The sequence below is a fragment of the Ictalurus punctatus genome, chromosome 2 (genome assembly GCF_001660625.3).
Source record: "Ictalurus punctatus breed USDA103 chromosome 2, Coco_2.0, whole genome shotgun sequence".
Lineage (NCBI taxonomy): Eukaryota > Metazoa > Chordata > Actinopteri > Siluriformes > Ictaluridae > Ictalurus > Ictalurus punctatus.
In genome coordinates, this window is record NC_030417.2 from 15,984,407 (window position 1) to 15,999,294 (window position 14,888).

Below are 14,888 nucleotides of genomic sequence, written 5' to 3' on the forward strand. Positions count from 1 at the left end.
TAATTTCCCCCTAAATACAACAGACAGTATCAACCTCCATGCCAATTTCATAGCTGGAATAGACATAAACAGTGATATGACATCAGACACCATGGTCCTTTACTATGGTTCAGCTTTTGTGACTGGGATGAGACCAAAATGACCTGGCTGTTGTGAGATGTTTATAGACCATGTAAGTATGCGTGAAGAAAAAAAAAAATCAGACAAGACAACCAAACCACAGTGGTGCGAAAAATAATTTTCTCACTTACAAGTCACGGGAGCTAGGTGGAATACTGAAATACATTACGTTAATAAAGAAACACATTTCACTCAAAAATGTATTTATTGATCAACTCTATGAATAAACTAGCAAGTGTGAGTAGGTCTAAACTGATATTTTTGTAATGCAGTTTTCATTAGTTTATATCATGTTATTTTCTATAAGAATTTTAACAGATTACAGTCCTCTGATTCTATAAGATGGAAAGTACTGGATGCTATGAAGGAATATTATATTGTTTGCACTTTAGTTGGAAAATTATTACTGTATATTCCTTAATAATGAAGGGTCATGTCTCGTCACAACCCAACAAACAAAGGGCTTGTTAATGCACAGTCTCATAGGACAGCATGTGAGTTCTTCAGTGCTCCTATATGCTCCATGCTTTAACGCAGAAGTAGAAATCAGCCTTTACACCACATACATTAAGCCAAACACACAAAATGCAAACCAATTTATAAACTTCTGTTAACTGAATTTAAATGTTATGTTGAATCATTAAATTATCTGTCTACTACAGTTTCAACTGTTTGACAAAACTACCACTGGTAGAAGACTAAAATATGTTGACAGTGTTTTTATGTTTACCTGTCCATGTTTTGTTTCTTTTTATTACAGCAAAAAAAAGTTAAATCAGCTTTTACTTGTACATTATTGAGTTATATTACTCTTCAAATGAATTGTAATTATATGATGATGAATACTTGTAAATAATTACTTCATTTAGCACATTTTCATTTCATTCCAAGCTCAGACTGGTGGTCTTATTTATCAACATGTACAAAAAACAAGGAACACACAACCTATAATCACATCGCACTACAAGAAGTTATTTCATAAATATATTGAATATAAACATTCATCTCTCTCAAGTATTTTATTTTAACAAAACGTAAAATTTATTTATGCAAATGAAACCTAATTAAATATGCAGAAATGTACATACAAGCTCTCAAGTGAAAGTTTTTCACAGAATTGTTTGTTTATTTTTTAATCCAAAAAAATCCACGCCTTGTTTTTAAAAAAATATATTTTATGCCATTTTTCAGGGTAAAATCTATAAACCTAAAAAAATTAAACATTTTGGGAAAAGCCCTCTATAATATCCATTTAATTAAGGAAAGTAATGAACATGTAAAATTTCATGAATGCCGGTCTTCTAGAAGCTGAGATTTTTTGTGTTTTAATTATATGAAGGAAAAGACAGTTTTGATTATAAAAGTTTTAAATGTGTATTCTAAGGTCTATAAAAGAAATTGAATTGTTGAAAACACACACACATTGTTAAATATCATTATTAATGTTGCTCTGCTTCTGATTTGCTGTTGAATTTTTGGTTTGATAAGGTGTTTAGTACTTACAGGCCTCGGTAGTAATTCATCCTGAGGTGTTTAATTCTAAACTGCAGCTGAGGTGTCCTCAGTGAAAATGTGGTACAGCTGCTTGTTCCCTGGATTCATGAAAGTTTGCTATTCTGCTGATGGAGACAACCTCCGCTTCAACTGGACTTCTGATTTAAACACACTCCCTCAACTGGAGAATGGGACCAGCACTGTCATACTGAATAAAGGCCAGCTTGGAAATGTCACCTGCCATGTAGAAAATCACGTCTTCCATGACCACAATACCACTGAACTCTTCCCATGTCCTGGTGAGTCTATCTTTTTAAAATAATTAATTTGACAATGCAGCAATTTGTGTATAATGAGGCAATTACAATTCTAGCATATATTTTTGAAGAAGGGAGAGCAAAACAGATTTAACAACAAATAAAATAAATAAATACAGCAAGTCAAAAGCTAGGACACACCTAATTATAAAATGTTCTATATGTCATAATGCATGACATTATGCGGTGCCGGAAAATTTTTCAGAACCTACTACTCTAGCATTGAATTTCACAGTTTATTAATGGTAAGACTCATAGTTCCTGCATTTTTCTGATGTTTTTATATGTCTGGATGTGCTATAATTAAATAATTAAATACAGCAGTAATATTACAGCATACACTAAGTAGTCCCATATGAATGGGTTTTACTCATGATACTAAACGGAACTGATGGCAGGGAAACTAAAACACAGACAGGGATCTGTTAACAGCTCAGAAATACTATGAGAACACAAACAAGGCTACAAAGAGACTAAAAGTATAATCAGTGAACCAGACCACTGAAACAACAGAAAACAACAATTCAAAATACTGTGATGCCCCAACACTTCATTTTAAACGCTCTTCTTGGCAATGTTTACAAGTAACAAAAGTAAGCTATTCCTTCATTTTGTGTGTCTTTGAATTTCTAGAAATGATAGTTATAGTATTGTGTAAAGACATAAATATTTAGTTTGTTGTGCCATGGCCAAATACTGTATATTTTATTTCATTCATCAGAACCTCCTACTGTAGTAATCAGTTCCACACAGTCTAATGATGGTAAGACTCACAGTTTCTTAATTAAATTTTTGTTGTCTTTATACACCGATCAGCCATAACATTAAAAACCTCTGACAAGTGAAGCGGATAACATTGATTATCTCGTTACAGTGGCACCTTTCAAGGAGTATGATATATTAGGTAGCAAGTGAAAAGCATTAGCAGGATTAGTGGATTTTTTTGGGATAAGTTGCATTGGATACCACAGAGCATTTTATATCTACACAGGAGGAGACAGACTCATTCAGTTATCCAGCAGAACTGTAGCGTTTCATCTCCATTTCTTTGCAGAAACTCCTCAATGGCCCAGAGAAGCTCTAGTGGAGAGCAATAGTACATAGAATCTTGCACATGGTGGGAGGCTGGGATCTGGACAAGTCATTGTTTTTAATGGATACTAAGCAACTGAACCTATCTGGACTACCTGCTTTTTAACTGGGACTTTTTAAAGTTGTAGAGTTAGAGATGTGTTTAGCTTTAATGGCTATTTGAGGAACCCTTGATCTATGGCACTCGGCTTCATGTGATGAGCCATACCACCCATGCTTTGACAAGAACTTCCTCAAGGATTGTAACACTGCGGCAGCTGGAGGAACTGACAGGACTGGACTTCTCTCACCTGGAAACAGTACTGTAGCAGCACATCTAAGGGTGAGATCTGTTCATGTCGTTACACAGCTTTTACAGTGTTGGAGGTTTGCACTTACATCAGAGGAGCGCCTACAGCTCAGGGACTACTGCACTGGGGTGGTTAGCTCTGAGGACAATGAACCTAATCCACACATTATCATCATACCAAATTTGCCAGAAATCTCAGGCCCCTTCTAGGAGACAAGGAAAAAATGCACTTCAACACAGCCTCTGGTAAGATCCCTTACAAATCATGTGTAAATATACTCAACAAGAAAAGTCTAAGTAGAAGTCACTAACCCACATAGCAGACGTCTTGGTCTTGGAAAAAAGCAGAAATAATTAAAAAAAGAACTATATGTGCTAAGTTCACAGAAATGTAATTCAAGAAATTTCCATAAGGTTACTCAACCTGAACAAAACATGCATTTTCATAACAAGATCAAATGTTGTATTTAAAAATAACAATAAAATATAAATACAAAAGTTTTGGGGGTGCATGGTGGCTTAGTGGTTAGCATGTTTGCCTCACACCTCCAGGGTCCAGGGTTCAAGGGTCATGCACTGGGGCCATGTGTGTGCAGAGCATGGTCTTCCTGTGCTGTGGGGGTTTCGTCCTGGTACTCCGGTTTCCTCCCCCAGTCTAAAGACATCGGTGGTAGGCTGATTGGCGTGTCTAAAGTGTCCGTAGTGTATGAATGAGTGTGTATGTGGTTGTGCCCTGCAATGGACTGGCACCCTGCCCAGGGTGTACCCCGCCTTGTGCCCGATGCTTCCTGGGATAGGCTCCAGGTTCCCCGTGACCCTGAAAAGGAGTAAGTGGTAGAAGATGGATGGATGGATGGATGGATGGATGGATGACAGTAATTTTTTTTCAAATAATATTTTTAAATAACACTGATTCACATCTTATTTCTTTAAATAAACAATAATAAAACATTATGTGGGACATATTTCAGACACCCACAGGCCTTCCATTTTGATGTCTCTCTTTGTTTCAACAAAGAGAAACATTACTGCTTAAAAAATTAAGTTGGGTGTGGGGGTTGCTATGGCTTGACCTCACGTGTACCCAGTTTGGGTGAAAACTGACAGCCAATGACAGGCTTCAGAACTTTCTCCACCGCCATTAGATGAATGTCAGATTTGGACCCGTCCCCTAGGATCGATTGCTTCCTCAGTGATGCAACTTATGTTTTCAGTTTATTTCAGTTTATAACTTTAATATTATTGTAGAAACATGAGAGAGAAAAAAATCTAAAACCTTAGTGTGACACTTTCTCAGATTCGGATAGGGAATGAAGAAGCTGGAGGCTTGCAACAACTTTTCAGCATTTTTATTTTATAGACACACACGGCTGGTTGCTTCTCTCTGTCTTTCGAGGTGCATATCACTGCAACACAGAACATTCATTAGTATAATTCCCCACAGATGTAACATTTTGGTCAAACTCACTGTTTTCAGGCATCCCAGCCAGCTCCATCAAACCCCTTGAGATGATTCAGAATGCTGCAGCGCGCCTCGTCTTCAACCATCCCAAAAGAACCATGTCACAACCCTCTTCATCTCCCTCCACTGGCTTCCTGTAGCTGCCAACATCAAATTCAAGGCCTTGATGCTCACCTACAAGACCTTGTCAGGAACAGCACCCTCCTACCTCAACTCTCTCCTGAAGGCCTACGTTCCCTCACGGAATTTGCGATCGATTAGTGACCAATGCTTAGTAGTGCCTACTCAGCATTGCGCAAGCTCCCTTTCCAGAGCCTTCACACTAACTGTTCCTCAGTGGTGGAATGAACTTCCAATCTCAATCCGGACTGCAGAATCTCTCATCATCTTCAAAAAACAACTAAAGACCCGCCTCTTCTGTGAACACCTAACCAACTCATAAAAACAAACAAACAAACAAACAAAAAAAAACCCATTATATATATTTGCACTTTCCACCTCTACTCTGTGCACTTTGCTTCTTCTGGAACTCAATTAATAGATCTTGTATGGTAGCACTACTTGTATTGTTCTCTGCTAGATATATCGCTTTGCTTGTACTTTTCTCATTTGTTAGTCGCGTTGGATAAAAGCGTCTGCTAAGTGAATAAATGTAAATGTAGATGTGTAACCCGGCGCTTGAGCACACTTTCACACTTAGTCTGTTCAAATGTGAGTTAACTCTTTATTTCAAATCAAAATGCAGGACAAAGGAATAAAATGCTGTGCATTACAACATAAGGCAGGACGTCTAGTCACCCTACTGTCTGAACCTTTTTTACGTTAAGCACCACCAAAAAATATTAAAATCATTTGATTGGTGGATGAAGGGTCCCATGAAAACTTGTGATTGAATTAGGCTGTTCTCACCAACGGCTTATTGATGGGAAGTTTGGATCATTTTACTGACTCGGATCTTTGAATCTTGTAGAGCAAAATGAATTAATCTTTTTTCAAGTCATTTTGTTCAATTCAGCAGAATATAATTAAAAGGTTACGTTAAATTCCCCAACACATCTAGTAGGCCTACTTACGCAAATGATCACATTTGGAATAAAAAATAAACTATAGGCTAATGCAGCCAAGGCTGAATTATGAGAAACAGAAATGATTAATTAATAGCTTAGCTGAGTCTTCAGGCTATACAATCTGTTACTTCACCTCACTTCCCGCTCAGAGGCCTTCTTTCTTTTGTCACTTCACATTTGTCACGTCCGTTACCAGGAAACAGAGAGGTTGCTGATTTTCACATTCTGTCTGTCTCTTTCTTTTTGTCCAGTCACTTTGAAAACAGGAAGTGAGGGGTATGGTACTTTCTCTACTTCTCAGTTTAATGTTTTCAGTGTAAATGAGCTTCGCCTTGCCATTGTAGTTGCTTATCACTCATGACCAAAATTCCTAGCTGATATTCTGTCAAGCTTAAATCTTATAACCATTTTAATGAAAATGTGTTCTATTGGAGGATCGTTCAGGAACAGAAAGCTCCAGCAAATAGCCTAAGCATTATTGTACACATTTTAATAATGCTTATGAAATTAAACTGTACTAAGCGTATCCATGAGATTTATTTTACAATTAAATTGTTGTCAAAAGTTTCTGCATTATAGGCTTCCACAAACACTTTACAAAGTTCAAAATGAGGTTTTTATGCCTTCATGTATAGTAATTTTTTTCTAGGTCAAATGCAGTTTATTTAAATTCACATTTTAAATTACAACAAAGGAAGCACAAGTCCACACCGTAATTTCAAATTAGTTTTATTGAACATTCATTCTTGTTTAGTTGCTGCATAGTTACCGTTGAGTTACTGAACAGTATTATGCAGTATTACCTCAGGGATGGATTACTAACAGGACCTACTGAACATGTGCCCAGGGTTCTAACCATTAGGGGGCCCTCAATAAACATATTTAAAGTGATTTAAGCCATTATGCTGTCACACACAACACAATACAGAACACAAACAAATAAATGTACAGTCCCAGAATATGAAATAAGTTCTGATAAATATTTGTTGTGTAGGTTTGAATTTGATATGGATAATGGTCAGAGCTAGTTGAGTTAAAAGAACATGGAAAACCATGAACACACACTAAATGTGCTTTTTAAATACTTTGCGCATTGAAAAGTAAGAAAGTCGTAAGACTGCCTTCTGTGTACTACAGAGATTACTCAAATACTCCATAATCAACATGTAATGTAGTGATGTATGCATTTTATTTATTTATATGCAAGTGATAGGTTGCACAGTGGGACAGTCAGAACTCAGGGTGGGACCAGAGCCCTGCTTATGTTCCTGCTCATTGGCCCAGGATTTGGCCCAGGACTAATTTGTCCCTGGTTACCTCAGGTGTACACATAGCATCAGGCACCATGGTCGTTCAATGGTCAAACTTCTGTGATTGTGCTGAAACTAAAATGACCTGCCTGTAGCAAGATATTTATCTCCCAACTGTCTACATAAGTGTGACAGAGAAAAATATTTCCTCTTACAAGTCATCCAAACCACAGTGGTGCTGATTGCACAAGTTATCAGTCAGTTCAGGTCAAGGGTGCAAAGTCATGCACATTTAAACACCTTACGCTAATAAAGAAACACACTTTGCTTAGCAACAATAGCTGTTTATTGTCTGACTATATGAATAAAATAATAAGACTTCTTCAATGGACCGGATAAACATGGTAATTTTAGCATTCTATCCTTCTCTTTGCTTTTGCCCAGTCACTTTGTGTACAGGAAGGGAGTGGTTATTAGTAAAAAAAAAAAAAAAAAAGATCTCTAGATAGGAGAGAGAGAGAGAGAGAGAGAGAGAGAGAGAGAGAGAGAGAGAGAGAGAGAGAGAGAGAGAGATGACGAGAGAGGACTGTTTTGTGGATGAAATGAGAATGCAGGTCATCATTGGGATACTGTGGATGTTCCCAGGAGTTGTCATGGGTAGGTTTCCTCTGAATGACAGATTATTCATTTTAGGAGTGAAAATGTTAAGAATGTTTTTTATCCACTCGTACAGGAAAAAGTTAATATTTATTTTTTTACTATCACATTTGAGTTTCCTTTAAAGAATTTGGAAAACATACACAAAACACATTTTAGGATTTTACCAAATACATGCACTTATATCCTTGTTTATTTCTTCACTGAAAATTGCACCAGAGTACCAAATCCAGCTCTCCTGTAATAGTGGCATATTGTTTATGTACCTCAGTGGTTTCAGTGTGCTTTAATGAGACAATAATCTTTTTTTTTTCCTGCAGGTTTGCTGTTCCAGGATCCTGTTGTCTGTAGATTTACAGAGACTAATCAGTGTAACGTAGCTCTTGGACAACGGCTGCATCTGCAAATGGTTGAGGAGGATTTGTTTTATCTAATACTGAGCAACAATCACTTCATTTTAAAATATAAAAAAAACCAACTTAACCTACCAAAACCAAATCCCCCAAGATGGCAGTTTGTTAATGATAATAAAACTATGATACTAAGCAGTGCAGAGAGGAACGACTCTGGAAAATACACTTTAGTGATCAATAAAGCAGACGGGAATATTACAACATTTTATACTCTTCAACTGAACATTGAAGGTAGGACCACCCCAGTTCTAATCACATCACACGTCAAACTACAACATTTAAAAGTTATTTGATAAATGTACTGAGTATAACCTCAGTCTATAATTTACTTATGACTTTACCTTTACGTATGATCTTTTTCTTGTGTCCAATCAGCAACAAATTTGTGATGTTGTTTACAAGGACCTCCTTTTTCTGTTTTGAGTAAAAGTTGATACGTTTCTCATGTCCTGTTACATTTTTGGTTTGTTCATGTGTTCAGCACTTATGGGCCTCTGTAATAATTCATCCTGAAGTGTTTATCTCTAATCTGCAGCTGAGGTGTCCTCAGTGAAAGTGTCATACAGCTGCTTGTCCCCTGGGATCAGGAAAGTGTACTGTTCTGCTGATGGAGACAACCTCCACTTCAACTGGACTTCTGATTTAAACCCAGTCACTCAACTAGAGGATGGGAACAGTACTTTCCTGCTGGAACAAAACCATGGAAAAGTCACGTGCCATGTGGAAAATCACGTCAGTAGCGCACAAAATTCCACCAAACTCTATCCATGTATTGGTGAGTCTTTTTTAAATAATGGATTGAAGAACAATAACAACAAAAACAATCTGCAGTCAAGGACATAGTACCATCATAGAAACAAATGACAATTGAAATCACAGTTATACACAAAAAATAATGCAGGAAATTGTAAAAGCAGATTGTTTTTGTTGAAGCTTGAGGCAAAAACCATAATCACTTGCAATGCACTGTCCAGAGTAGGGATGTAACTCAATACAAATACTATACATTTGTTTGGAACTAACAGATAATGTGTTCGAACAGATACATATACAGATATAAATAGGAAGCACACTATTAATTTTTATAGAGAGCTTGTAAGAAGGGCATTTATTTGAGAACAGAGGCACCCATCAGAACTGGCACTCGATGAGATGTAGCAAAAAGTTGCATGAGCAGGTGGTTTTTACAAGTCAAAAACTAGGGCACACCTATTTTCTAACATCCATTTAACCTGACATTATGCATATTAAGCCTATATTTTTATTTATTTATTTTTAGTTTATTCTTCAGTATAAGCTTAATTTCAGCAACGTCCTGCAAGATGCAGATGATCTTCTTAATATGAATTTTTCTTTTTCTGTAGTGACCAATTTCATAATCTCTCAGTTCCGGTAGTTCCCTGATGTCTGTATGTGTTAATTCCTCCATGCAACTAATGATCATTAACTAACCAAAAGCCACTATTAAACACTGAAACAGAGCAATAATATTATAGTAGACAGATGTACTCCAAACTTGAACCTGTTGCAAAGTAACAAAACACAAACATGGATGTGTAACAGTTCAGAAATATTGTGAGAACACAAACAAGACTATAAAGGGACTGAACAAGTATAATCAGTGAACAAGGCCGCTGGAACAACAGGAGGGAGCAGGCATTAGGACCCATCACTTTTTAAAGCACTGTGGTGATGTCCCATTACTTTTTGGTTCAGTAAATGCACTTACTCTCTCTCTCTCTCTCTCTCTCTCTCTCTCTCTCTCTCTCTCTCTCTCTCTCTCTCTCTCTCTCTCTCTCAGGTTTCATGGTGTTTGTGACTGTGTGGCTCTTTGAAGTCATCATCCTGCTGTTACTGTTAGTGGGAACATTTTATATCTACACGAGAATGTATAGGAAACAGTAAGACTTTAATACTTATTAACTTAAAATACAGCAAGCACAAGAGTCCATATTCAAGTATACTATATGTCAAAATGTAAAGCCAGGACAGCATGAGCAGCAAGAAAATTTTATGTCTAAAGCGTCCATCGTTATGAAAGTGCAGTGGTCACCTGAGTGCCATTTCCTTCCACAGATCAGTAAATGTGGATTAGTAACAGAAGAAGCAGTAAATGGTTGCTGTCCTCCATGCCAGTCACCATGAGTCTCCATCACATTCATGGCATCAATAACAGATCGTTTAAACAGAACACAAATTAAATTTTAAACCACGTTTAGGTTTTGCTTGTTCAAAACTATAGCAGTCTCATGATTCCTGCAGGTTCCTTGGCCTTGTCTCTGTCAAAATTTCATGCAATGATTTAATGCTGTTGTTACAATCATGCCAACAATGCTTTTGTGGAAATTATTTTCCACAGTGTAATATGATAAGTTTACTGTGAACACTCTCCCCTGCCCATGAACACCCCCCTCCCCCCATTTCCTGTGTTGGCACCTTTTTCTCCTTGTTCCTCTGTGAAGCCCCTCACCATTTACATATTTATTTGTCTCCCCAAATACCATTCGTGCTCATACCTTCCTGAATAACATTTGCTCATACTACTATGACTTCTTAGAAACCATATATGGTGTTGTTCCTGTCTTACATTGATATACTTCCTGTTTCATGCAAATATGCCCTTCTGCCTAGCCAGTCGATAGTTAACCCATTGTTTCTGTTGTGTGCCAAGCCTCTGGCTTTCTTTGAATAAATCAGAGATCTTGCCATTTGAACTTTGCATATCTGTGTGTTATTTGGCAAAGTCTCCCAAGCTTGGTGTGGGAAGTGTGTAGTGGGACAAGGGCACTGTCTTTCTTATGAACTTTCGCTTTCTCTCTTCTTAAGAATCATAACCCGGAGATTCTCTATTCTCAAATTCTAACATAATATATGTCAGATTTTGGGGGGAAAGGTTTCATGAACAATCATGAACCAGTTATCATTTTATGCATGAGTCTTAATAATGATTAAAATCAGTGCAAGGTACAAAGAATAATATAAAGAACTATACAACAACACACGCAGTTGACAGGCATTGGCCTCAGCATTTGGTGTACAAGTGGGTCAGGGCCGCTTCAGTACAAATGCATGAAGTACAGTTAAACAAATTTGAGTAGAGCAATATGAAAGGGAAAAAAGAGATCAAGGAAACATGGAGTTTGCTTTGTGTGTGTGTGTGTGTGTGTGTGTGTGTGTGTGTGTGTGTGTGTGCATCCAATTGTCCAGTTACTGTGCATGTGAAGTCTGAACATAGAGTGGTCAGAAAAGGAAGGGTCTTCTTTCATGGTCGGAGGTATGGCAACATGAGCTGAGGATCCTGTCAATTTGCTGATACTTCACCTAACTCATTGTGGAAAATAAACGTACCAAAGAAAGATACTTATATGAAGTTATTCGTAAATTCATTTCGTTCACTTTGCTGAACAAGATTCAAAGATCTGAGTCAGTAAAATGATCTGAACTTCCCATCACTAATGAACTGGAGAGAGAAAGAGGTAGACTGTAAAGTCTGCCTACCAAGAAAACTGTTCGGTTAGTTAGTACAAAGAGAGACCAATCAGGATGCATTCTGTGTTGCAATATAAAACAATGTTCTTCTGTGATCCAAACTTATATTCATCTGTCCATACAACTTTTTCCCCTGATTATCCTCCATCCAACGTCTGTGTACTTTTTCCCATTATAATATTTTCCTTTTATTGACTAGTTGCAAATATGCCTTTTTTTTTAAAACCCTCTTCACAGCTGAAGATAAGACTAGTGTATTTTGTTGGTGCTATTTAATAATAACAGTGTATCCTCCTACACATTTTTAATTGGAAAAAAAAGAGTGATTTCCTTTTAAAAATAAAGGCAATTTGAATGATTACAAACTTTTGAACAGTAGTGCATGTCTGCAGTTAAAAATATAATTACTAATAAGAACTCGCCATCTACTGGTCAAAGTGTAAAATTGTAGCGTAGGTGACATTCAAGGAGAGCAATAACACAAAAAAAATTAGGATTGTCATAACAAATTTCACTGGATGTGCAATTACTGCACTGCTGGTATCCTTAAGTACATCACATTGACCTAACTTCACTTGATGTTCTTGTGTGTGTCAAGCTAGTTTTTATGAGTTAAGTTCATAAATTCAAGGAGACAATGAAAGGCAAGGTGTGGGTGTGGGGGTGAGAGTTATTTACTGACAGCTGTCTGCTCTACAAGTCAAATTATCTTAAATGCAAATTTTATAGAATTACAATTTATTTTAAATGAACTAGCTGTAGTTTCTGGATTAAAAAAAAAAAGAGGAATATGACTAGCGAGCTAGGTCATACCTTAGGCCTCAATTTATACTCCAACAAAAAGTATGAATAACTGTTATATTTGCTCAATATTTAAATATTACAAACAAAAACAAGGAAATAAGGCATGCTTTTCTCCTTCCATCACTACTTTAATTTTTGGACACTATTTACTTGCAATACCATTTATTTTGTATTTCTGCATTAACATTCTTTTCACGTTATGCCTTTCTCGCAGTTAAAAAAAAACCCTTGAAACTGCTGGCCCAGTTAGAGGATGATATTGGAACTGTCTTGATCCAGACCTTCAGTTATAACCTTGTTTAAAAGGGTTCCTAGTTAGATGTCCACATATTGAACCTGTCTTGGATGTCTCATAGTCATATAGATTAGGAATTGCACTATTTTTTACCACTTGACCAGTAATCAAAAAAAGTAGTCATCTTTTCCCTTTTTAGGGCAAAAACTGTAATTGGACAGTACCTAAGAACACATCAAACCGCACTTCATCTACAACTCCAATTACAAAAAAGCTGCAGTATGGATAATAAAAAAAAAAGTAATTTGAAAATTCATTCACCCTGTACTATATTTAAAACAGATTATTTGCTGTTTTACTTTGTGAATTTAATTTATTTTGGAAAATATACACTCATTTCAAATCTGATGACTGCAACACACTTCAAAAAAGTTGGGACAGTCGATTGTTTACCACCGTATAACATCACCTTTTCTTGTAATAACACTTATTAAGCGTTTGGGCACACAAGACACCAGCTGGTTAAGTTTAGCAAGCGGAATATTCCCCCATTCGTCCATTATGCATTTCTGTACTGGGGCCTGTACAGGGCCTTATTTTGTGCTTCATAATGAGCCACACATCCTCAATTGGAGTAAGGAGTCAGGTTGTGTAGTGCATTATAGGTAAGAAGTAAAATCTTAAATTCACTGCGTTGTTTAACAGGAAGCCAGTGCAAATGTTAAAAGACAGGGGAAATGTGCTCAACCGAAGGGGTTCTAGAGATGATTCGTGCAGCCGAGTTCAGAACTAACTGAAGTTTATGTAAAAGTTTCAGAGGAAGTCCATAGAGAAGAGAATGTGATGTGACTAGAGCATGGACCATTATGGCAGTGCTCCTTGTTGGAAGGAGAAAGTTAATGTTACATATGGAAGTATACTATTTGAATAATATTACTAACGTGAGCTTCAAATGACAGTATTTTCAAACAAAACACCTAAGCTCTTAACTTGTCTAGAGAGGTAGACTGGAGAATTGTCAATAGATCTAGAGAAACAATTTGACTTTGCAAGATTATTTTTCGAATCAACAAGTAGAATTTCAGTTTTGTTGTTATTAAGTTTAAGGAAGTTGTTTCAAACCAAGTTTTAATTTCAGACAGACAGTTACATAGAGATGGTGGAGGAAGAACACAAATGGGCTTAGAAGACAGATAGACAAAAGGGAAGGGATGATATTGGCTCGCAAAGGTGGGAGCGCAGTTGTAGAAGTTCAGTCGCCGTATACCGAAGTGTCTAGGTCACAGGATGACATATGGATGTCAGAATAATCCAAACAAATGTAGTCCATGCCGGCAGCTCGGCGATCTTCATACTTTCCCTACCCAGAGGCCCAGGACAGCAGATCCCAGGGGGAAGAGAAAATGGCAAGCAGCGGTGAACAGATAGAGCAGGCAGACAGACAGTTGCAGAGATAGGTAGATAGAGCCAACTTCAGAATCAAGCAGCCAAAACATCACAAAAACACAAAAGAGAACGAGCCAAAAGTAGATCGATTAGCCTTGTGTAACCTCTCAAGAGCATCGACAGTTAACTGCACCAGCGTACACTCTGAGTCACTCAAACTAAACTAAAATGCACTTGTGTGTGGATGAGCTGATAACCCATCTGAAATTGCTGCTTTTGAAACTGAGAGCATGCAACACAGCGTTAAAGCTCCTTATAGCTTAATGATAGATGAAGGACAGATTGGCCTGTGTGAGCTGCCATGCCCAGACTCTGACTCTGATTTGGATTAGATAGCAACTGTTATATCTATAAGAGGCAATTCATCAACACACCACCAGAGGGCCCTACCCCCAACTTCGAGGACTATTCTTCCGTTGTCAAACTCATTTCCTGTCCATGGGCTATATAATGCTGACTCACAAAATGTCCGTTTTCCAAGCCTTGCTTATTATCTAAATTTTGAACTGTTGGTCTGTGGTTTCCTACCTGTTTCTTTGATTTGATTGGTTATTTTAACCACTCTTTGGATTTGGCCATGGCTTTTTATTTTTAGGTACTTTGTGTTAGTCTTGGCTTCTGATTTTGAATTTTGGAATATTGTGTATGTATGTATGTATGTATGTATTTCCCAGCATAGGGTAGTGCAGCTGACTAGAATTGGCTTCAGCTAATATGAAATATTTTCAGACAACAACTAGGGATGTAACGATA

General features: G+C 37.2%; 1 protein-coding gene across 1 annotated transcript; it reads left to right on the forward strand.

The window, feature by feature from the left end:
• The first annotated feature begins 7,639 nt into the window (after positions 1-7,639).
• Positions 7,640-10,875, forward strand: LOC108277545 (carcinoembryonic antigen-related cell adhesion molecule 5). Its single transcript, XM_047151268.2, has 5 exons — positions 7,640-7,748; positions 8,069-8,392; positions 8,697-8,936; positions 9,963-10,062; positions 10,238-10,875. The coding sequence occupies exons 1-5, from the start codon at positions 7,664-7,666 to the stop codon at positions 10,254-10,256; spliced, it is 768 nt and encodes a 255-aa protein (XP_047007224.1). The 5' UTR covers positions 7,640-7,663; the 3' UTR covers positions 10,257-10,875.
• The last annotated feature ends 4,013 nt before the right edge of the window (positions 10,876-14,888 follow it).

Coding starts and splice junctions, on each gene's coding strand:
- LOC108277545 (XM_047151268.2), top strand. CDS start 7,664: ATGACGAGAGAGGACTGTTTTGTGGATGAAATGAGAATGCAGGTCATC. Junction 7,749..8,068: donor GTTCCCAGGAGTTGTCATGG/GTAGGTTTCCTC, acceptor TTTTTCCTGCAG/GTTTGCTGTTCCAGGATCCT. Junction 8,393..8,696: donor TCTTCAACTGAACATTGAAG/GTAGGACCACCC, acceptor TCTAATCTGCAG/CTGAGGTGTCCTCAGTGAAA.